Source organism: Nyctereutes procyonoides, unplaced genomic scaffold, assembly GCF_905146905.1.
Source record: "Nyctereutes procyonoides isolate TBG_1078 unplaced genomic scaffold, NYPRO_anot_genome, whole genome shotgun sequence".
Taxonomy (NCBI): Eukaryota; Metazoa; Chordata; class Mammalia; order Carnivora; family Canidae; genus Nyctereutes; species Nyctereutes procyonoides.
In genome coordinates, this window is record NW_026575042.1 from 7,560,020 (window position 1) to 7,584,429 (window position 24,410).

The 24,410-nt window shown below is 35.8% G+C and overlaps 1 protein-coding gene and 1 long non-coding RNA gene across 8 annotated transcripts in view; both read left to right on the forward strand.

Moving 5' to 3' along the window:
* The window catches only part of GOLGA4 (golgin A4), a 131,025-nt gene extending 112,708 nt beyond the window's left edge, over positions 1–18,317 (forward strand). For 5 of the 7 annotated variants that reach the window (XM_055320951.1, XM_055320954.1, XM_055320953.1 and 2 more), the window contains 4 exons: positions 3,249–3,352; positions 8,414–8,500; positions 14,881–14,943; positions 17,614–18,317. In XM_055320951.1, the coding sequence (XP_055176926.1) occupies positions 3,249–3,352; positions 8,414–8,500; positions 14,881–14,910 (221 nt within the window). In that variant the 3' untranslated portion in view covers positions 14,911–14,943; positions 17,614–18,317. The remainder of the gene's footprint in view (positions 1–3,248; positions 3,353–8,413; positions 8,501–14,880; positions 14,944–17,613) is intronic. The other 2 variants (XM_055320952.1, XM_055320956.1) reach the window with 1 other exon arrangement.
* Positions 18,318–19,594: 1,277 nt separating this feature from the next.
* LOC129506897 (uncharacterized) lies at positions 19,595–24,312 on the forward strand. The gene is made up of 3 exons (XR_008663897.1): positions 19,595–20,864; positions 20,973–21,056; positions 21,991–24,312. It is a non-coding gene; the product is annotated as an uncharacterized LOC129506897 (long non-coding RNA).
* The last annotated feature ends 98 nt before the right edge of the window (positions 24,313–24,410 follow it).

Consider the following 24,410-nt stretch of genomic DNA (forward strand, 5'->3'; position numbering starts at 1 on the left):
ATTTGTGTTATTGGCAGTAGTACCTCCCAAAGGAATTGTACTATATGTTGCTTCACAGCAAAAGATGCATGTCTTTTTTTGTAACAGCTTTCACACAGTTCCAGGTGTCATCATCAGTCTCCCTGATCACCTTTATTTAGCCTTAGATTTTTAGCACCCACTGGTGACTGTTTACCAAAATCTGTTGTTTCAATAGTGATTGTGTAATGGGGATATTCACATTCTCTCAGTTCTTGTGCAGATATTAATTTGAATTATTCTGTAAATACAAACATTCCCATGTTATCTATGTGGTTACCTTGAGGTGTAGCTCATACAGGGAAAACCAGGGTAAATTCTATTTACCTGATTTAGTTATTCCATATTTTTGAGAGTCTGTTTTAGCACCTGCAGTCTGTTCCAGTGATGGATTTGTCTGTGCCTGCTCTAACAGTTCACTCTGTTAATTATTATGACTTCATAGCCTGTCTTGCTGTTTAGTTGGGGAACACCTCCCACTTTATTTTTAAGAATGTCTTAGCTCTTCTTAGCTCTTTGATTGTCTATTTAAATTTTAGAATTGGATTGTCAAATTACACTCATAACACACACCCAGACCTAAGAGGATTTTGATTAAGATTGCATTGAACTTACAGAAAAATTGAAGAGAATTGACACATTGTGGTACTGAGTCTCCAAACCATAATCATGATATCTTTTAGCATTTATTTAGGTCTTTTAAAATTTCTGTCCATAATGTTTATTGTTCTGAGCAGTATTCTTGTACCTCTTTTATTACATTTATTCATAGGTATAATTGTAAATGTAAAATTGGTTTATTTTCCAATATATGTACAATTTTGAAGAAAATGTGAACAAGTCTGCTTTTAACTAAAATTATTTGTAATACACTTAGTTGATTACAATTGTGTTAAGTATAGATAAATGGATATTCCAATTATATATTTTGGAATGAGACCTAGGTAAAGTATTGTATTAAAAATGCTGAATAGTACTCAGATAAAATTATTTGGGAAGACTCACAAGAAGACAATTTGGCAAGCATCTTTATTTGAATGATAACTAATTTCCACTCTCATTGCTTAAAACCCAAAGTAAGAATTATAAGAAGAGGAAGCAGTTTCTTTTATATGCCACTGCTAGGGAGAAGACAAGAAAGGGGCACATGCAATGAAAAGCAGTATTAATTACTTATCTAGGAAAATGGCTATACATAAGTAATCTACATGTTTATAATAATGAAATCAAATATTTTCTGAAAAGTGTACAGCATTGCAAACTCTTGTATTTTGCATCAATCTACAGGAATGAAATACTTAAGTATGATATGTAGACAAGTAGTGTTTGAAAAGGAAATAGTGCATCATCATTATTTAGTGTAGTTGCTCTGTATTTGCAAAGTGTGGTTTAAAAGAATCGGGACTTTAAAAGTGTACACGTTTAAAAAATGAAATATTCCAAACTTACAAATGCACGCAAAGTATCAAGTGTGAAGACTAGTTAACACCTATGAATTCACCACCTAGAATATTGTCAGTGCTTCTTGTGCTGCTCTTCAGTCTCCTGTATTTCTATTGTCTCCCATGGGCAATCACTATTCCCGTGCTACAGTGTACATGTGGCTCCATAAAATAATTGACTTTATTGTTTTAGATGTTTTGGGCTGCATAGAAATGATATCATACTGTCTGTTTTCTGCCTATTCTTGCCTTTTTTTCACCTAGCATTATGATTTTGAATTTCATTCTAGTGTGTGTTTAGCTATAACTATTTTGAATGCTGAGTTTAATAATAATTATATGTTTATACCCTATTTTATTTATTCTCTTGTTGGTAGACCTTTGAATTGCCTCAGTTTTGCTTTTATAAACATTGTAACTGTGAACATTGACTTCTGGTCAATGGTATATATGTGAAGCATTTCAGGATGTATTGATAGGAATTGAATTTTTGCATCATAGAATATGCTTGTCTTCCACTTTATGAAGTTCTGCAAAGTAATGCCAGGTTGTTGTCTATAGAAGTTGTATCTGTTTGTATTCTACAAGCATTGCACAGGCATATCTATTATTCTACATACTCACCAGTGCTTGGTATTATCTGACTTTTAGGATTTTACTAATCTCATATGTTTAAATAATACCCCATGAGGTTTCATTTGTTTCTTTCTTTTTACTGAACAAATGGTGGTTTAAATTCTATGCCAAAAGAAATGTAAAGTTACAATGAAAGGCCACTTTCAACTTTGGCATTTAGAGGGTCACATACTGTTCACAGTCTTATAATGGAAAACTTACTGTATTATCCTGCTGCACAGTGTGATTTCCTATTATTCAGGTTTTTTTAAAAAAAATCCAGGGTTACCAAGGTATAAATTTACACATAATAATATTTAATGTGATTTCATATTCCTGAACTATATTTATTGTTTACTTTTAGGCTAACATGGGGCTTGGTTAACAAACGGAGTTTAACTTTTTATGACAGGCTTTAAGATGTTGAACCAAAATATTTGAAAACCACTAAAATGGCATTAATATTTCATATGTTTTCAAATTATTTGATCTGTTCTGTATCTCCAAAGAGGTTTGAAAACTTGATTTAAACTTAAGTGCTTTTAGGTTTGGAATACTAGAAAAACTAGAATTCTGTTCTTTTTTTTAAAAAAAAAAAAAGATTTTATTTATTTACTCATGAGAGACACAGAGAGGCAGAGACATAGGCAGAGGGAGAAACAGGCTCCACGCAGGGAGCCCAATGTGGGACTCAATCCAGGGTCTCCAGGATCGTGCCCTGGGCTGAAGGCGGCGCTAAACCGCTGAGCCACCTGGGCTGCCCTAGAGTTCTGTTCTAAGATACTGAGTTCTTAATAAATAAAAATGATTGTTAACTTTAGTCATTGTGGAATATCTGAAGCCAAACACATAATATTGAGGAGAGAAATACGAGTTTTAAGGAGTCTTTATATGCTCTAAGTATATATAGTCTTTTAAAATTGCCATGTCAAAAGGAGAAGGAAAGATGTGAGAAATAAAATTGCTATAATAATTCATATTTTCTCTTCCAATGGAAAAATACCAATTGGAATGCTTTGTGTATGTATGTACAATACTATACAGTACAATATAATTAATGCAAGAGTGATGCCTCTCTCTATTCCTTTGATTGTTCTTTGGTTTGGTGTCTAAGTAATAAGTAGCTTATCTGACTTTTCTTTACAATTTGATCTGAGTTTTTTTATTTGACAGGTGGCAATTTGTACCATACTGATGTCTCGCTCTTTGGAGAACCTACCGAATTTGAGTATTTGCGAAAAGTGCTTTTTGAGTATATGATGGGTCGTGAGACTAAGGTATAAATCATTTCTGGTGATTTGGCATGTGGCTTAATATAAAAGGAAATGTGCCCACTTTTAATACTTTTATACACATGCGTATTTTTAATGTTAGACTATACGTGTTAATAGTTGACAATAGGTTATTGTGTTATTGTTCATAGATTATAAAATGAATTGCTTATATTTGTTACAGTTATAAAATATTAATAAAAATACTGTCGGGTGATGCTAAGTACTGAAAGTTGAAATTTCATGAACTTAATACTTTGTGAAATGTTGCTATTTTTATTTTTGACTTCAAATCTTAAAGTGAGGATAAAAGATTTCATTTTCATGGAAACGTTAGGGTAATGCAGAAATATTGGTAATGGTCATAATTAAGAAGTAAGTAGTAGACTACATAATTAAGTAGTCACTTAGGGATATTTAGAAATATTTTAGTCACTGTAAGAAAATAATTCCTATACATATGGAATATTGATCATTAAAATTACCACATTGTATAAGTAATAGTGCTTGGCTAAATTTGTTTTCTGAAATATTACATTTATTGTAAGGTTCTTGAGTGTGTAAGTCTTGTCTTCTTCTTGTTTGTATTCCCTGCAGTGCTTTTAAAAGAGCCTTATACTGGATTTTTTATAAATGTACCTTGAATTGAATATATTTCGGGAAATTCATGATCCTTTCTCAAAATTTTTCATTTAAAGCAATTTTTCTGACATTGCTTCAACTTTTTCCCTTCATAAACTTTTACATTGTCCATATACTTTGGCTAAGAATGGGATCATGAAATTAAAAAAAGAAAAAAAAAGGAATGGATCATGAGTTTTCCATTTTTAGAAGCAATCAGTGTTTTAATTTATAGGTCTTTGGAGGTTACTAAGTCAGAGTGCTAATAAGCCAGTTCAGGGATTAATTTGGCAGATACATTTATTTATTTTTTACTTTTTTTTTTAAAGATTATTTATTTATTTATTCATGAGAGACACAGAGAGAGAGAGGCAGAGACACAGGTAGAGGGAGAAGCAGGCTCCATGCAGGAGCCTGATGTGGGACTCGATCCCAGGTCTCCAGGAACACACCCCCCAGCTGAAGGTGGCGCTAAACCGCAGAGCCACCAGGGCTGCCCAGGCAGATACATTTAAAGCCTAAAAAGTAAGGGCATAAGAAAATCTCTTAAAAGAATGTTACAAATTTATGGATTATAGATTTAGCTAAACTCTAGGAATTATAGGGCTATCAGTCATTTGAATCTTTAATATCTATAGAAATCTCATTTCATTGTATTAAATGACTTCAAATTAAAGTAATATCTTGGGGATCCCTGGGTGGCTCAGCGGTTTAGCACCTGCCTTCCCGCCAGGGGTGTGGTCCTGGAGTCCCGGGATCGAGTCCCACGTCAGGCTCCCTGCATGGGGCCTGCTTCTCCCTCTACCTGTGTCTCTGCCTCTCTCTCTCTCTCCACCTCTCATGAATAAATAAAAAAATTAAAAGAAAAATAAAGTAACATCTTGTGGATCCTGAACATGTAACAGAGGAGGGGTATATTAATTCATAGTAATTCAGTATTTTTTTCTTAAAGGACTTCTTTTTTTAAATTCAAAAAATACCTAATGCTCATTTTCTCATTTTTTTAAAAAACCAAGCTAATGAAATATAACTATCTCTTATTAAGTCATTATTGGATAGTAGCCTATATTTGCAGTGGGGTAAATAATTTAATGTTACCTTGTTATTGCAGGGAAATGAGAAGGGTGTGTCTTAAAAAAAAAGCTGCTCAGAACTTTAGCTATACGGATTCATTTCTGAATCTAAAGCTGTGATCCAGTGTTGCTAAATAAATTATGTAATCTTTTCTTGATCTGTGACGTGAAGAAATGACTGCCTCAAACTGTGTCTTCTGGAGGTTGCAAACTGTGGGGGATGAGATCTCTACAAAGTTTGAATCCTCTTGAAGAAAGACCCAGCACAAGCATAAGATGTGTTCTGGGGCAGTGTCATTCAGCCAAGTGCAAACTTGTGCTTTCAGGGTTGTGCAGTTAGTTTTAGGCTATGACTTACAAAACAGCTGGAAGGGGTAACCTCAGAGCATAGGCAGCCCGTCTAATACTTGATTCGGAGTCTGTGTGGTGGAGTGGTCTCTCTGGTCTTTCATCTTCAGCATTTAATGCATCTGGTTACTACAAATGACTAGTCTGTCATCCTACCATCACATTTTACAGATAAATGTAGAAAATCGGTAGCAGATACTCAGCTTAATTTACTGCTTATTTATTGAGCACTAGCTACAGGTGGCCTATTGTATATCACCATGGTGGGGAGGAAGATGAAATCTGACACTATCTCTAATTTATTTATTTTTTTTTACACTCTCCCTAATTCTAAGGAGTTAAGAAAAGTGGAGCTGTTTGCAGTTAAGCATGATACAGAATGTCGTCAGGTTGTTAAAAGAGGCACAGAGTTCTCCGGTTTACTTGTGGGAAGGTCAAGGAGGACATTGTAGAGAAGGACATGTATCTGCTGGGTTTTAAAGCTAGGTCAGGGGTATATGGAGGTGGTTAGATTATAATAGATGAAATCAGATGGGAGGGGAAGCCTAGACAGAAAGGCCAAGGCAGGAAATTGAGTGTGGGTTTTGGAATGACAAGTAGTCTGGTCCAACTAAAACATTGGGTCTGTGGTAGAAGTGACTCCCTTTAGGGCTGCACAGAGTGTGGAGGGCATGGAATCTTTTTAGAGTTTTAACACTAGATATTGGGATAGTTAGCCCTTGAGCAGAGATTGACAAGATCAGAGCTGGTTTTAGACATAACTTTTACTGATTTGGTTAATATCTATACATTGACAGAGAATTTGAAATGGAGACTAGATTTTGGTTTTTGAGTGAGCCAAAGTGTATTGTGGCCCTTGTGATTTGATCCTAATCTAGAGTTGTATCTTGCCCAGCAGGATATGTATGTCATCTCAACTGTGTTTTCTTCATCTGCTTTTACACATGGTGTTCCTAATTTTATGAGGCAGATGATTTATTTAAGAAGAGCACATGTAGGACACATGTTCTTATAGTATGAAGCTAAGGAAATGTCCCTTCTTTCTTCTTTCACTTTCTTTTTCTTGGGTTTTTGATCCTCCATGCTAAAAGCAGCCTATTCTCCTTTTCAGTAGAAAGTGTTTCTCATCCTAATCTTTATCAAAGCTTCCCCCTAAAGAAAACCTGGCAGGAGATGCCACCTCTAAACCAGGTAGCTCATTTGAACTTTTTTCCTTACTTCCCAGGGCCTGAGTATATTTATATTGTATGTAGAATAGACACTCTGAGTTCTTTCCCAAGATCTGGCAGAGAGCCTGGGCTTCTCCATTTAAGTTTCCTGGCAAGAGAGGGAAGAGCTTTAAGTCTTTACTGGGTAATCTGCTGCAAATTCAGTCACTGATGAATTTAGAGGTGGGTTTCTCATTGTCTAGAAATGTGAAGAGACAACTAGGAATAGTTTGGGGTTTTCTTGACAGACATGCTTCTGTGTGCATGTATGTGGTTTCATAGTGAATATAAATGGACTTTTGGGTACTTTGAACCTTGCAAGCTATTGAAATTCCTAAAAACAGTCTTCATAGATAGTATACCAAAAACCATTAAAAATTGCTTCAGAGTGTTAATGAAAAGAATACTGAAATAGTCACTACTTCATATTTCTCTTGTCATTTCATGCCACATATGCTTAGTTTCTAGACCAGTTTAGCATGGAAGATTCTAGGCAATACAATTTAAAGGATGAGGGTTTTGTAAAATGCCTTAGAATTCTCTAAAAACGACTTTGTTTTAAATGGTATTTTTTTGTTCTTCAAAATGGCAGAGGCAAAGATGAAAGGAGGGAAGGGGGCTGAAATCTTGCGGAGTATGGGGTTTGTGGTTGAAGAACAGTATTAGTGGTTGAAGAACAGTATTAGAAGTATGTCAAGTGACTTAACTAGGCTTAGCACATAATTGGAATTTTAAAAACATTAGTATCTTTCCTTCCTGGAGATAATTATACATATATACATTATATATGATGTGAATTTGTAAAATTTTTGGTTAACTTATTATGTCATCTTTTCCTTAGTGACCTTCTCTAGTCCCCAGCCCTCTCCCCTACACACACACACACACACACACACACACACACACACACAGTCTGTGTAACTGAACCAAGAATGTTAGAGTGAGTTCTCCGGGTGACCGTGCAGTCCTCTGTGGGAGTCCTCAGGGGAGAAGCACTAGCACCTGATTTTGTATGTAAGCACTGAACTTGTTAATCCTACTTATTTCGTGAGTGTATCTTATTTCATAAGGTATCTTCTTTCCTCTCTGTCTCCCTCAAAACACCTCATCTTGATACAAAATAGGGAATTTCAACCTTTGAGGAGAATTTTCCACGAGCTTTTGGGTGACAGTCTGACTTACGGTATATTCATTTAGATCTGCACAATTTATGACCTTGTTTTGCAAGCTACCATGTGTAATGTTTTGATTCATCATGTTTTCTACCAAACAAAACATCTTGTGTTTATTTAAGATGTAATTCGTATTTCTATTAGGCTGATGTGCTGCATGTTGTAAAAAATACCTACTAAGCATGTTCATGTTCATGCAGTAGCCCATGTTTATGAGATATATGATGTGATTTAGTTAAAGCTGAACTTGGGAATATCTAATTCTGATTATTTAGAGCATATGTTTGGCAATACATCACTTACTAGATAGATTTCTACAAATAAAAAGCCTTATAAAATGAATGAGTAATAAAGTTTCATCTTAATAAGACAAAGGGCCAAGAACATTAGAACTTTATATAGCTTCATGCTATTGTAATTTCATCTTCTTGAAATAATATCAACCTAGACGTTGTGAGGAGTCCTTTTAAATTGAAATTTTAGTGTTGGCTGTTATTTCCTTGACTAATACCTTCACATCATACTTCTTTGGTCGTGGCTTCCATTGAGAGCACTAAAGAATCCCACCAGCAGAACATGTCAGAATGGGGTGAGACTTCATCTGCTTCACTGTCTGTTAGTGATTATCTCTTGTTTTTTTTTTAGACCATGGCAAAGGTTATAACCACTGTACTGAAGTTCCCTGATGATCAGACTCAGAAAATTTTGGAAAGAGAAGATGCTCGGCTAATGGTAAGCTTTAAAAGTGGCTACAGATAGAAGACAACTTTATCCCATCTTTTTACATTCTGTTTCATTTACAAAGACTTTGAGTTGTTAAAAGACATTTTAAATGTTTAGTTTTTATTGTACTGTAGCCGAAGAAATGAGAGTGAATCTACATTAAGAAAGTTTAACCAAGGGCAAATATGAATTGGTGTCAAGGAAAGAACAGTCTACTTCAGTATCATATATGAGGTTGATAACCATATATGCTGTATATGGGATTTCCAGAACTTGGGCTATTTATGGGAAGTATAAAAAAGGCATTTGTTCTAGTATACCAGTAATAATTTTTAAAACCAGATTATACCATGATGTGAAATGAAACAAACACACACTTCATATACATTTTGCAAAATTATTCCTATGCCGAACTTCTTTTTACCATGGGCCAGTAATTCAGTGGGAAGATCCATTCTAAGTGTGTGTGAAAGTCACACTAAGAGTGTGAAATTTGTGAAGTCTCAGATCTTTCCCCAGCTTTCTTTTTCTGCTTCCTTTTCTTGTCTTACTGGAAGCTTGTGGCACTGTTCACATCCCCCCACCCCCATTTCTTTACTTGTTTCATGATCTCAGCACCATTGTTCTCTTCTCTCTTCTCACTAAAGCAAGCAAAGATCTTTTCCTTTATGATGAATTAGTCTATGTCCAAGTATCTCCCATAAGAAAGACTAAGTCAATAAATAATTACCTCTCTAAGCATCTGATCTAGCAGAGTATGTCTCTTATTACAACAGTTCTTGCTTATCTTAAGCCCCAGTCTTCCTGTAGTGGTTACCAATTTGTTCTGGGTCTAATCCATGAAACTCAACCACAAATCTGTTGATGACCTGAGTGGAGGACTTTTTTCCAGGCCAGACACCCCACATTTGTCAGCCATTTCTTTCTTTTCTTTCCTTTATCCCTTCCCTTCCTTCCCCCTTCCCTCCCCTCCCCTTCCCTTTTCCCCATTTTATTTATTTTCTTTTTAAGTAAGTGCCATGCACAAAGTGGAGCTTAAGCTCATAGCCCTGAGATCAAAAGTTGCATTCTAGAGCACCTGGCTGGCTTAGTTGGTAGGGCATGTGACTCAATCTCAAGGTCTGTGCTGGGCGTGGAGCATACTTACAATAAAGAAAAGAAAAGAGTTGCATCTCTAACAACTGAGCCAGCCAGATGTGATGTCTCTCTCCTCTGACGCATTGCACAGTGCCAGTCATGAAGGATCCCAGTGCTTCAGGCACATCCTGACCTCCTCTTCCTTGCTTTCTCTAAAGTCATCCCAGCATCTCTGACCTTTGTCCCAGTACTCCATTGCATATTGTATCATATACCTATTATATAGTTTCTGAGACAGTTGGAATTATTTTGTTTTTTTTTTTTTTGGAAAGCATTCCTCCCTGTATCTAATGGCTTAAAAAATATTGTTATACCTTTGTAGTTATTTCTAGTGATAAATATTTTTTATAGGAAGTTTATCACTATAATGTATGCCCTTCATCAATAGAATGTTGTTTAAAGTTATAGCAAACATTAATTCTAAAACCACGTAGTTACTTACTTTTCCTCCTCACTGAATAAAACAGCTGTGTCTTTGTGAAAATAAAATATTCCAGTGCAATTGGAACCTGTCGACATGATTCTGTCATTATGGCCCAGTTTAAGAAAATATTTTTAAATGATCTAATATACCTTTGTTCATTCTCCCATGGCCTCTTTATCATCTTGATGTTGGGGTATGCCAAACTCTCCTCTTACTGTTGAGCTACACTTCATCAGGATTTGCTTTACAGTTCAGATTCATCCTAAATCATGGCTTTAGCAATATGATGAGAGATCTACCTTTATCCCATACACACGTTCAGTCTTAGATTGGTTTGCCTTGAAGGAAATGAATTGAACTGAATGTATAAATAGTGAACCATGTAAAGAAAAACCTTTTAAAGCAGGTGGAATTTTTTCTTTTTGAGTTTAACTAAAAAGAAATCTTTGAAAAACATTACACTCTTTATTCCTGAATAAAGTGGTATTCATTCTAGATAGGGATGAAATGGTAACTGTTCATTCCTTCCTGAAAGAATCCTCCCTTGTCCCAGAGACTGACCTGTCTAGGTGGAAAGTCCCGCTCTTTCCTCTACTACTTCAAACAGAGTCTTATCCATCATTAATTAGCTTTTGCTTAATGAATGAGTTCAGTCAGCAATCAACCTATTCTTCCCTTTGTTGTGGCGGGAATAGGAAAATTGAAGACATGGAAGATAATGGTTGTTGATGTTATGGGAGCCTTTAATTTTAGGGGGAAGAGGTAGCACTCATTCATCATGCACAAATAAAAGATATGTCTAAGTAAGGTAATTCAAATAATAAAAATAGATGCTTAGGAAATACGAAATAACTTATAATGAGCATGAAGTGAGGCCCAGTGATGGCTTATAAGTCAGTTTGAGTCACTTCTTACTGGTTTGACATTCTTGGTACTTGAGAGTGATTCATGATTGTTTTTACATTTGATGAAAAATTAAGATTGTTGTTGATTGAGAAAGTTGAATCAATAGACACATTTGCCTTTATGATTGCTATCATTCCCAAAATGAGCAATAAGAATCCTTATCTTTGAACAAGTCTTTTGAAATTACAACTTATTTCTTATCCCCTTCCAATGACTTGTAGCTGATAGAACAAAACACTTCAAAAAAGAATGACTTCTATTTTTCTAATAGAAAGATAGTTAAGATATCCACGAGGAAGATATTTGTATCTTTTCAATTTAAATATATATTTAAAGATATTTATCTTCCCAATAAAAAGATAGACAACTGTATAGAAAGCAGGCTTTTTAAGGAGTTTATTAAATGGCATTAGCTTTAAATGTGTGTTACAGATGGATCTTTTCTATAATTTATTATAAATGTGGAGCTACAGTTTCCTTTGTATTCAAAATCAGAAACCTTGTTATTTTAGGTTTGGAGACTGAAAAGCTGGCAAAAGTAAACTGAAACAAACCCAAAACAGTACCAAGCTTCCTTTCCATCCATTAATTTTGGGGGTGCTTGAGAGAGAGTGTGGGCTGCACATTGTCCTGACAGTGTGCAGCCATGCCAGTGTTTGCACTATTCAGCAGGTATTGTAGGAGGAATGCAGTCTGAAACTTTGCTTTGTGACTCTGATGATTATGTATTTGCTTTTTGGCATTGATCAAAAAATTACCATGACTGCTAATAAGGTATTTCTCAATATGTCCCCTTTTTACTTTACCTCCCTTCCTCTCAGTGAATTTTACACTCTGTATTGGAAAACCCCATTATAGAATGCAACAGTTATTAATAAGTGGTTTCAGAATTTAACCTAATTTTAAGGTTATATTTCATGGATGAGAAATTGTTATCTGTCAAGATTAAATTGTATAGCATAATTAAATTCTGGTATATTTGAGGGCTGTGATGTGTAGAAAAGGAATCCTAGTCTTTCATTAACAAATCTCAAAACCTCTGTTTCTTAACAAAATAAACATCACCTTGTTTAGGGTTGTCAGAAGACCCAAGTATAGTACCTGCACTGGGTTTCTGAGATGATGGTAGGGTTTGCAAGGATGATCACTTAGCGACCATGTAGCAGTGTGTGTGTGTATATAAATAGTATTTCCAAGAGAAGAAGAGTGGTCAGTTAATGTGTGTAAGATCAGTCATTAAAGATGTCAGAAGGACAGTCAGGTCATTTCACAGGCATGATACAGGCAAGATACCTCAGAAAATGTCCCCATGTCCATTCCAACCTCTCAAAGTACCAGCCATAAGCAGCAATACTGTGGTGAGAGCCTAGATCTCGCCAGCCCAACCCAGCTGGACTTTGAGCAAGCCCTTTCCATGTTTCTCATTGGTAAAATGACTATGTGGTATTATTCTATTCCTAAGATTTCTTTCTTTCTAAAGTTCTGAATTACTTGTAGATTTTAAAGTTTTAGATTTGTTTCAAGTGGAAAAAAATTGCCTTATGTACAACAGGTGCAAATTCAAAAGAAAATGCACATAACAAACACTTTTTTTTTTTTTAAGATTTTATTTATTTATTCATGAGAGGCACAGAGAGAGGCAAAGACACAGACAGGCTCCATGCAGGAAGCCTGATGTGGGATTCAATCCCGGAACTCCAGGATCACGCCCTGGGCTGAAGGCAGACACTTAACTGCTGAGCCACCCAGGCACCCCCAAACACACTTTTTTTTGTGTGTGAGAACAGAATTACAGCTGAACAGTAATTTCAGCTTACTGTGCCTGATATTTCGTTTTGTGATAGTTTAGGCAATTTAGTTGTCCAGAGTAGACTGAATATTTGAGTAGCAGGATGGGAACAAGAGTGAATACAAAAGTCTTTGACTTGTCTAATTATTTTTTGCTGAATTAAACTGCCTTACAAGTACACCATCAGATTTTTCTTTTAAAGGAGAGTGTTATTATTTAGGATAATTTTATTAAGAAAGTTTATTTCAATCAGGTGCTAAATCATCTCTTGGAATTGAGAGGTTCTTTTGTTATATAGACATCTCTTTGAAAAAGTGTTCTTAGAAATATATTTTTCCTTTTAAGGTACTCGCAAACTGAATGACATGTTTCACCTAGATAGCTGTTTTTCTTGACTCCGTTGAAGGAAAATTTTTCTCTTCCATTGAAGATTTCATCCCCATCCACTCTTGTTGTTTTTAAAAATTGATTTTCTGTTGACTTTGTTTTTGCTTTTCTTTCACATTGATTCTTTGTGTTGTGTCAAGTTCTTGACCAGTTTTTGCCCTCAAACAGTCTTGTACTTAAGTTGATGTTTCTCACTTTTCTCCCTTTGACTGGAATTTTAAGAATCTCCTCTGAGTTAATAATTCATCCAAGCTTTTCTGCATTATTAGATACAAAACTTTGCTATCCCAGAAGAGGCTTGCCTTTGCCTTAACATGGGCTCAGTAGATGGATGGAAGGTGGATCAGAAAACAGATGCAAATAGATAATGATGCAGAGTGAAAAATACTGTATAGATAAAGTACATATTTGTTGTCTCAAGTGGTTTTTACTCTTGATTTTGTTAGAATTACATAGTATATGATCATTGCAAAAGAAAACATTGCAAACAATTCAGAATCATATTACATAGAGAGGGAGACCTTCGAGTTTACAGCCTCCCAACGCTGTAACGCTGATAACACCATGCCAGTTATCTTTGTTAATAGTTTGGTGAATATCCCCAGCTTTCTAAGCTTTATAAATATATATTTATAATATGTTTTTAATCACTTAAGTATTCTATAAAAATGGCAGAATGCAACAGCTTGCTTTTTTTTACTTAACATATTTTTACTTTATTCTACTTCATTACAAATTAATGTACCTTATTCTTTCTACTGGCTGATTTTATGATTATATGGATCATTTAGTCCTACATTTAGTTCACCAATTTCCTATTGATGGATACTTAGGCTGTTTCCAGTTTTTCAATATTTACAAGCATAGACACAGGGAGCATCCATATATGTATACTTTGCATGTTTCTGCAAGTTTCTCAATAGGATATTGACCTTATTGTGTTGTATGTGTTGCAAATGTTATTTTCTAGTTTGTCTTTTGATTTTGCTGCTTATTAACTGCACCATTAAATATAAAAGATAAGTAAAATGATTCTTCTGATGTTGGTCACACTAAGAATAGACTCAGATTTTATTAATAATCCCTCCTTTTTTTACTGATGCTGTTTTAAAGCAAACCAGAAAGCTATTTAATAATCTTAGATTATGACCATTTTAGATAGGACAAAGAATTTATTTAAAGAAGGTTGTTACAGTAAAAACTATGCTTGAGATTGAGTCCCCTTGAATGGAAATTTCGATTTGAGTCATCATTCCTGAACTTATTCCTGATATAAGAGAATTATTCAGTGATAAAATGACATGTATTAAGAATAACAGTTCAGCATATATATATAGTGTATTCATATTCATCAACATTTTCCCCTGAATTTTTGTTGCTAAATTGAGATTATATGAATCAAATTTTAATGTGGACTTTAATGGAATTATGAGAGAACTCTTTATAAAGAAATAATTATACCCAATTAATCTATTCTATAAATATTTGAAATGTGAAGTATCTTTATGTTGTTTAAATTTTTTAAGTAAAGTTGCAAATGAAAGCTACATAATGCTATATTTACTTAGGATGGGAGGGAGGTGTTACAGATTCCTTATACTTTGTACTCCCTTGATTTGGGGGAGAGTTGAGAAGTTTTAAAGTACATTATGTTTAATCCTTTGAAATTCATATACACATATAATCTCTGTGTTATATTAAGTCTTAAAACTAACCCAATAAGCTTTTTTTCTTCCTGGCTTGTAGTATACTTCACCTCGCAGTGGTATCTTCTGAGTAAACCATCAGTCTGTGCTTAGTTAGCATGTGGTGAGTGAAGAATAATGTCTTGTGTCTTTTGTGCGAAAATCAAATGTATTGCATGATACTAACCATTACGCTGGAATTCTTTTGCTCTTTTCTTTAATGAATACATGATTATGCTATGGGTTAATATAGGTATTTTCTGTTAATTCTGTTTTATAGACTAATAATATATAGATAATCACTACCACCAGTAAAAGTTATATAATTTTTAGGAAATTTTACTTCTTTCAGTAGCAATTGAAAGTTTTAAAATTACTCTTTGAAATTTTATTAAATAAAAAAAAATTATCTATTTTATAATCTTTTTTGTTTTTAACTCCCAAGGATAGTCTTGGAAATTAATAGAAATTGTGAGAGAGAAATGAAAAATCATTTTCTAGGAGGAAAAGTCATTCTCAAGATAGAGATAATTCCAGAAAGAAATGAAAAATCATTTTCTAGATATATTTCACAGAATCAGAATTTAAGATATTGTAAGGTCTACTTATCAAGGCCAGTCTGAAATAATGAAAACTAGTAAAGGTGACTTTAAAATAAATGCAATTTTATTACTTCCTGGGATCATACGGTATACCAGGCTAACATCTGTCCTGAGGAGACCCTTAGGCAGCCTGCTTTGATTGAATGTGGCTATTTGTAGTTAGCATATTGTTACTAGGAAGTGAAGGCATCTCAACTGTTTGGACAGTTGATGGTCTTCACCATTTAAACAACCCTGCTATTGCCTCCAAGTATTAGTCACGGTAGTGGCTTAACTTAGCACCCCCTAATATTTAGGGTACATCTTTACCTCAGACTTTTCTGCAATTTTTACAAATGCCAAATAAGCTGCAGTGCAATTAATAGAGCTTAATCAAATTAAAATGAAGATTTTCTGTGGTTGTTAATAAAGTGGTATTCAGCTAATGGTATCAAGGTTTAAAATGCTAGCTTTTCTTTTTTAACCTTTTAGCTTTAAAAATCATTTAGGCCTACATTTGAGTCTCATTTTGATTTTATTGTATATCAATTAACCTGCCTTACCTATTATCTAAAACTTCTTTAGTCTTGTAAGTCCCTTGGCATTTTCCTTTTTTTATGGTATTATAAATACTTCGTCATGTTTATCACCGTATCATTTAAATACTATCATTTATCACTGGAAGTGTATACTACGCAGCATTTCTATTGACTAATTGACTATCTCTTCAACTTTTATTTCGAAAAATTTCAAACATAAGATTTGCAAAAATAGTGCAGTGAACACCTATATATCCTTCATATTCACCAATTCTTAATCTTTTGCAAAATTTTCTCACTTGCTCTTTCTCTCCATATATATCTTCCCATCTGTAACATTTGACCATTGCTTGCAAACACTTGTACTTGCCAGCATTTGACAGTTACTTGCAAATATAAATAAATACTTTAGGAAATATCTTTAAGAACAAGGGCATTTTCCTATAAATTAGCACTCTCATGAAATTTAATATTAATATAAAACTTAATTATATATATAATTATATATATAATATATATATAACTGTTAATTATATATATTATATATATATTAATATAAACTGTTGTCTAGTATAGTAAATATTCATATTTTTCCAGTGTTTCAAATAATGTGTTTCATGATTTTTTTTAAATTCCAGGATCCACTAAGTGATTGCACATTGCATGTCATCGTCATGTTTCTGTAGTTTCTTTTAAACTTGAAAAGCTCTCCCGGGTTTTTTTTTGTCTTTTATGACATTGACATTGTGCAGCATTATTGAATCATGCATGAATTTCTTTTCCTACAACAGCACAAGCTAAAGTTTCAAAATAATAACTGACACAGGAATTTAAATAGGACAGATCTTTTTTTCATCTTCTCTAGGTTTCTAGGACCAATATGATTGTTGAGCAAGTTTTATAAATAATACTCTACTGGGAATACATCATGAGAACCAGTGATTTATATTTTTCATTTATAAATTGAGAAGACTCTAACACTTTAAATATGTATAAAAAGTTTATTTCTATTAATCTTATTTGTAATTTATTTTTGTAGTATTTTAACTTAATTTGGTTACTGGCTTTTAGCATTCTAATCAGAGAAACCTTATTAAGAATCAGTCATTTGCATCATTTCTCTTAGCATTTTAAGTGGTTTTTTGGAGTTTGGGGTTTTTTGTTTGTTTTACATTTTAGGTTTTTAAAAATTGAGTTTGTAAATTTCTGATTAGGCATAGCTTTTTACACCAAAATGCTCTTTGTCCTCTGCTGCCATACATATCATCCTAGGAGCATTGCAATATATAGAAAAATCAACACATTAAAGAAAAGGGAAGACCTCTTTGTTCTCTTTAAGTCTGAATAACTTTTTTGTGAGGTTTTACCAAGTCAACCTGCTTACTCCTAGCTTCTCCAGGTATGAGCTGGGAGCATTCAGTAAATGTGAACAGTGATGGTTCCAAAGTCATTGAAACATCTTGTTTTTTAGGATCACTGACTTACAGGATCTACAAGTCAGATCATTTTAAGAATATTAGTTTTTAGGGAAAAAAATTTTTTAGGATTTAATATTTAGAATATTTCTACTTCAATCCTTAGGCAATAGAATCAATTTTAACTTGAAAAAAACAAATCTTCCAAAATGGGCTTTAAATTTTTTTCTTAATCCTTTTTCCCCTTTTCCTTTTCCAGTCATGGCTCCGATCATCGTCTTGAAGAAACGGGGTGGTGGTGTTGGGCAAGTGTGGAGGACTGTCCATGTTTATGTTTGCCTCTTTGAGAAGCAAGCTGTTATTCAGGGCCCATTATGGAGTTAAAAATCAAGAGAAATCTGACATTGGCCCACAGATATATTGCAGACTGCCTTTCAAATCGATTATATCAGTGGAGAAATGGTGATAGTTGTTTTCTTTTTTGTTGGGAAGAACTTTATGTTGTTTAAAAGATATTTTGAATAACTCAACCTGGCTTACGGGCTCATTTAATGTTCCTTTCTTCCATTCTTTTTGTCCCTCTTTTTAAAGAACTGCTTGCCTTTCCTATTTATTTTTAGGGTGATTTTATTTTTAAAGACTTGTGCAATACATTTTGAGGTGAAACTTAATAGATTTTTTCTGATAAATTAGAGCATTTAATTGAGTATTTTATCCAGATTGATTTGTTGAATATTTGCTAAAGACTAGTTCTTTAAGCTATATATATGATAAATCTAAACAGCAGTACCTCATTGTTTACTTAGCTTTTGTACTTATATTTTTCAGAGGAAAAAATACTACTGTAAATTGTAAATAGTCAATATTGTATGCATACTGTATTGTATGCAGATCTGTGACTGTTGGCAATGTCATCTTGGGAGAACAGATAAATAAAGTTTATTTACTATATAAAATTTGTTTACTGTGCTTTTCCTCAGTTGAAATCTATTTCAAGATAGTTAAGAAATGATGTTTTATCTGAGTGAATATCTTGAGGAACTATTTTCAAGATAGCTAGCTAAATGCTAAACCATTTGGAAAGATTTTTTATATTTAAAATTAGCAGGACCACAAAAAAAAATTAGCAGGACCACGTTGGAAGAAGTATGGAAACAAAAAATACTTCATGGTGTGTGTTTTAGGAGTCTGCCAACTTGGGGATGCCTGCCATCTCTGGAGTAGACCATAATCTGATTCTTTTTAAACTTAATGAGAGAGCATCTTTTGGACAGCAAGAGATGGGAACTGTTGAGAGGGTTTCACATGCGCTTTATATTCTAACAAACACATTCAGTATCTAGGTATTACCTAACCGCTGCCTGAGGGTGGCATCTCAGTTATCCACACAGTGTGGACATTAGCATTGCTAGTGTATCTTATAGTGTGATAAAGAATGGGGAACTCTGAGTGGTAGATGACCTGTGGGTCTTCCTGTATAACCCACAGCTGACTCCTTTGAGGACCGCTGTTTCAGCAAGGGAAGAGGGGCTTCTTACCCGCACACCCTTTTTTAAAAATCAGGATTCATTTAAGGGGCAAAATCTTGTGCCACCGAATGGTCTCTGACAGCAGACATGACTTCTTACTTTTTTAATATATCTTTTCCTAAGGTATAAATCGTAGACTAGTAAAATTTATATACAACTTTCTACTAACTCATTTACGGAAACAAGCATATCAAAAAGTATGTAGGGGGTCAACACACTTTTTCTAGAAAGGGTCAGGATCAGATAGTAAATATTTGCTGCTTTATAGTTCATATAGTCTCTGCCTCAGCACCCCTTGCCCCATCACTGGAGTACAAATACAATCATAGGTAATACATAAATCAATGAGCATAGCTATGTTCCAATAAAACTTCATTTATAAAAGTAGGTGGCAGGCTGGACTTGGCTTGAAGGCTGTGGTTTTCCAACCCCTGAGAAAGTGAACAAGCTGGATCTTAAACATGGAGAAGGGGGAAGAGTGATAATCAGTTAATATCAGGGGTTGCTCATTTTTCCTCAGTGCAGGCACACAGCCTCTCTTTCAGAACAAGGTACAGCAAATTCATTTCACCTTGATTAAGAATGATGGTGACATTTTCTCAATGACTTGTTCCAGCAAGAAGGATAAAGTCTTACATAAAGTCTTACTCTGTGTCAGGGCCTCAGACCCCCCCCCCCCACCTTTGCTTGAAGACCCCCATCCCCCCATAACTGCCCCTGATTGATGCCCGGGGAAATGATGGAGTTTTCCCAAAAATACTTCTAGCATGTTTGCATCATAGAGTACAGACTGCTGAGTATTTTGTCTTTTACTCCGATAGTTACTTGCAGACAAAGAAGGAGGATTGTGATAGCCGAAGGCCACAGTGAGAGAGCTGTGATCCCAGCACTTAGATCCTGCACTAGGGCTCTGAACCCAAGGCTTTCTCCAAGACCTCATGACTACAGCATACAAAGAGGTTGATGGAGTAAATTTATTGCCAGGAAACTAGCATTTTACTTTGAAAGGTGTTAGATGCTAATAAGATATTACATGAGCAAGTTCTTGGTAAAAATTTCACTTGCAGCTCCAGCAATGAATTTTATAGTCCCTTTGTTGAGGTCAGATGCATGTGAATCTTGGTAGAGAACAATCTTTTTGTTGACTTGTGTCTTAGGCTGTTCACACTGCTGTAACAAAAATACCACAAAATGGGTGGCTTATAAACATTGAACATTTATTTCTCACAGGTGCATGGACTGAGAAGTCCAAGATCATGGCACCGGCAGGTTGAGTGTCTGGTGAGGGCCTGCTTCCTAGTTTGTAGATGCCATTTTGCTATAACCTCATGTGGCAGGCAAGAGCTTTCTCTGGCCTCTTTTATAAGGGCATTTATCCCATTCATGAGGGCTCCACTTACATGATCTGAGAGGTCCCAAGTCAGAGGTGATCTGGCCCCACCTCCTAGGACCATCACATTGGGGGATAGGTTTTAACATTAATTTTGGGGGCATACAAACAGTCTCTAAAAACTTGAGATTTTTTGATTTAGGCGTTTCTAAATTAAAGGACTGGAACATCATTTATGATTTTCTGATGTGTGTTTACTTTTATTCTTACAAAAATTTACTGGCCACAATAACTGCCTGTAGAGTAAGTAGGGCATAGATGCTAGAAGGGTGCTTATGCCTTTCTTTGCTGCAGACCCCAGAAGTGGGGATGGCTTAGCCGAGGTTCCTTACCCTCCACAGCAAATGGGTCCAGAGGTCTAAAGGATAAAATAATGTGTTGGGACTGAAATTTATCTTTGAAAAAGCAAACAGAAAAGACCTTTTCATTGTATTTTTGTTCTAATTCTGAAAGAAATTTAAGTTCATTGTAGACAATATGGAGAGTACAGTTTAAAAAGAAGCTAACCTTCCAGAATCCCCGAACAAGAAAATACAACCATCGGGCGCCTGCATGGATCATCAGATGGTTATACATCTACCTTTGGCTCAGGTGATGATCTTCAGGTCCTAGGAACTTTATTTTTGATGCCTTTAATCATGAGTACTTTTTTTTTTCTTTTTTCTTTTTTTAAAAAGGTTTTATTTATTTATTTGACAGAGAACACAAGCAGTGGGGAGTGGTGGCAGAGGGAGAGGAAAAAGCAGGCTCCCTGCTCTGCAGGGCTTGATCCTAGATATCCCCGTGAGTATTTTTCTAATGTGTGAGTGGTTGTATGGAAGAACAGGCTGTGCATGCATATGTGTGTGTGTGTACATACATGCCTACATTTACATGTCTATTTACATTTGGAGCCATTAAAATTTCTTTGAAACTATTTCTAATTGTTCAATATTTTATCCTGTGGATACATCATTGTTTAGTTTCCTTTTTCTCCTGTTGAACATTTTAGATTATGTGTAATTTGTCACCTACATTTAGTACTCCATGGTAACCTTACTGTCCATATTGTAAGCACACTTGAAAAAAACAATCCAGGACCAACCTTTCTCTCAATTGCCTTTGATTTCCAAACAAGTAGACACATTTTACATTCCTGTGTGCCACATTTGTCTGGCATCATTTCCCCTAACATTCCAAAGATGTGATACATGAGGGAACATTCTGAGTCTGTACACTCTTTGAATACTACATTTCAAAACTGGGCTTCACTCAAATTTGAAGTATCAAGAATGAAATGGCAGTGCTTAAAACATACACTCCAGGGTAGTGTGGGTGGGTGCAGGTGAAGGTGTTCTTCCCATCCTCAAGCCATTTGCTTCCATAGTAATAATTTCTTGGGCCTCAGTTTGGGACCCTCTTTAGTTAGGTTTTTTACTGTTACATTCTTTAGAAGTGTTCCAACAGCAAACGTGAACCTTTCCTCAGTGACTTGTAAACAGTACAGCCATTTTAAAATCTAAATATTTTCCCCTAAATCAGCCTAAAATGCGGCTATGAGTACATCTCTTATGCTTCTCCAATTGCTCATCTCCCTACTGCCTCTTGATTACCACAAACCCAGATCAAGCTGCCTTCCCCTTTATAAATGGGGAGTATTTTGTGTTTGTTCTTCTTGCTCTTTCACTGCTATCCGTTGAGAGTGGGTAGACAGATGATTTGTCCTTTTCATTCACAGGTCTCCAGGAGAAATTGACACAAGACCTGGTGTGGATGCTGAGATCCTGGCCATAATGTCTGATGCAATGATTGGATGAGACTTTGGGGATGCCTTTGGGAGGACACTGAGTATATTTTATGGGCAGCCAGGAAGGAAATGAGTATTTATGATCCAGTGAGCAGACTGTGGTAGATTGGATTACTGTTTCCAAGTCTTCACATACTTTGTCATCTGACTTTACAGTACCTCCTCTCAGAGTGGGCGGAGTACATTTTTCCACCAACACTGAGTGTGGGGTGTGACTGTGGTCCATGGGTTTTGAGTGGACAGGATATATGCCACTTCTGAGCAGTGGTTTTAAGAGCCCTCGCAATAAGTCAGCCATTGCTCTTGATCTCTGCCACGAGTTTGAGATGTGGTTGCTCCTTCAGCTTGGGCCCTGGAATAGTGTAGACACATCAACCAGTCATGTAACATGAGTGAGAAACAAATAGTTATGTTGTAAGCCACTGAGATTTGGGGATCATTTGTTATTGTAGCACAGCTTAGTGAAAGCTGACTAGTATGTCATGAAGGGGAAAAAAAAAAAAAAGCAAAGCAAGCTGCAGGATAATATGTTTAGTTTTTAGAGGCTCAAATATATTTCTTGGTGTAAATTTCTTCAGGTTTATCCTGTTTGGGGTTTTCCCAGCTTCAGTCAACAGGTTTGTCTTTTGCCCATTTTGGGAAGTTTTTAGCCATTATTTCTTTGAGTTTCTTTTCAGCCATACCGTCTTTCTTCCTCTCCTTCTGGAACTCCGTGACACAATGTTAGATCTTTTATTAGAGTCCCATAAGTCCCTGGGATCTGTTCATTTCTTTTTTCAGCCTGTTTTCTCTCTCTTACTCAGACTGAGTAATTTCTATTGTTCTATCTCAAGTTCATTGACTCTTTCTTGTGTCTTCTCCATTCTGCTGTTGAACCCATCCATTGAGTTTTCAATTTCAGCTGTTGTATTTTTCAGTTCTAAAATTCCCAATTTGGGTCTTTATATCTTCTATTTCTTTCCTGAGATTTTCTGGTTCCTTGCTGAGATTTTGTTTTCTTACCCATTTCAAGCATGTTTGTAATTCCTCATTGAAGCAATTCCTCCTCTGTTTTCAGATCTTTGTCAGGTAATTCTAACCTCTCTGTCATTGTGATGCTAACGTTATCTTTTTTCCTCACTTTGAGATTTTCTTGGTTCTTAGTATGTCTAGTGATTTTCAGTAGAAGCCTGGACATTTGGGATAATATGTTATGAAACTCTGGAACTTACATAAACCTGTGTAGCTGGTCTCCTCTGAGACTGCTTGGGCAGGGGAAGAGGTGGGGCAGTGCCAGGTGGGGATAGAAGTCCAGATTCTCTTATTTTGCCTTCACTGACACCCAGGGTGGGGAGGGTCTCCTCATTACTACTGGGAAAGGGTATAGAATTACAGATCCCTACTGATACCACCTGGGCTAGGAAGGGTATGAGGGCCTCTTTACTCTTCCCCATGTGACCCCCACTGACATCCAGGAGGAGTGATGGGAAGAGTGACCTCTTTACCTTTGGGTAGTAGTGAAAGTCCATGTCTCTCCACTTAACACACCACCCCCCACTCCTGCCCCAGCAGGGAGAGGGAGGGGACTTATTTGCTGCCAGCAGGAGAGGAAGTTCAGGCTTCTCCACTGACATGGGGATGAGGTGGGTTGGGGAAGGCCCCTTGCTATCCACCAGGGATGGAAGTCCTTGCTGCCTGTTCAGTCTTCTCCAACAGCACCCTGGAATGAGTTTGGGGTGCCTCCTTACAGCCTGGCAATGTTAGAGGTCAAGTTCGCCACTGGACCTTTGCTGGCAGATGAGGGTAGGGCTGTATGTTTTCTGTGCTGTGTGGGTAGAGTACAGTGGCAGTTATCTAAAAGCTGTCTTGCCAGGCTGTTCCTTTCCTAGTCTTCTCTTCAGAGAAAGCATTGAGCATTGACAGGCAGCCAGTTCCTTCATCCCCAGGTCTGCCTACGTGCATGAGGCAGAGAAACCGTCAGGAACTCAGAGCATGCCATTCCACATGCCCCAAGTCCCCCAGAGAATCTGTGGTGTTCCCTCCACCTTCAGAGTCTTCTCATGTTTGTCTTCTATGTAATGTCCAGGGTTTGTAGTTGTACTTAGTAGGAGGGACAGGGAGGAGTGCATCTATCCGTGCTCCTGGAAGTGGAAGTCTCCTACACAATGTAATTTTATTCATGTAGCTGTTATGTATTATTTACTTGATTTAAAGAATCCTGTGCAATGTTACAGATGCACATACTTTTAATAAATATATATATTTATATATGAACCGGAAAGGCATATAATTCATTCACTATAGTGGCTAAAACTAGTCTTCCTTAATCACCTTTACCATGTATCTCCTCACCTTCTTTAGCTTTTTTCATT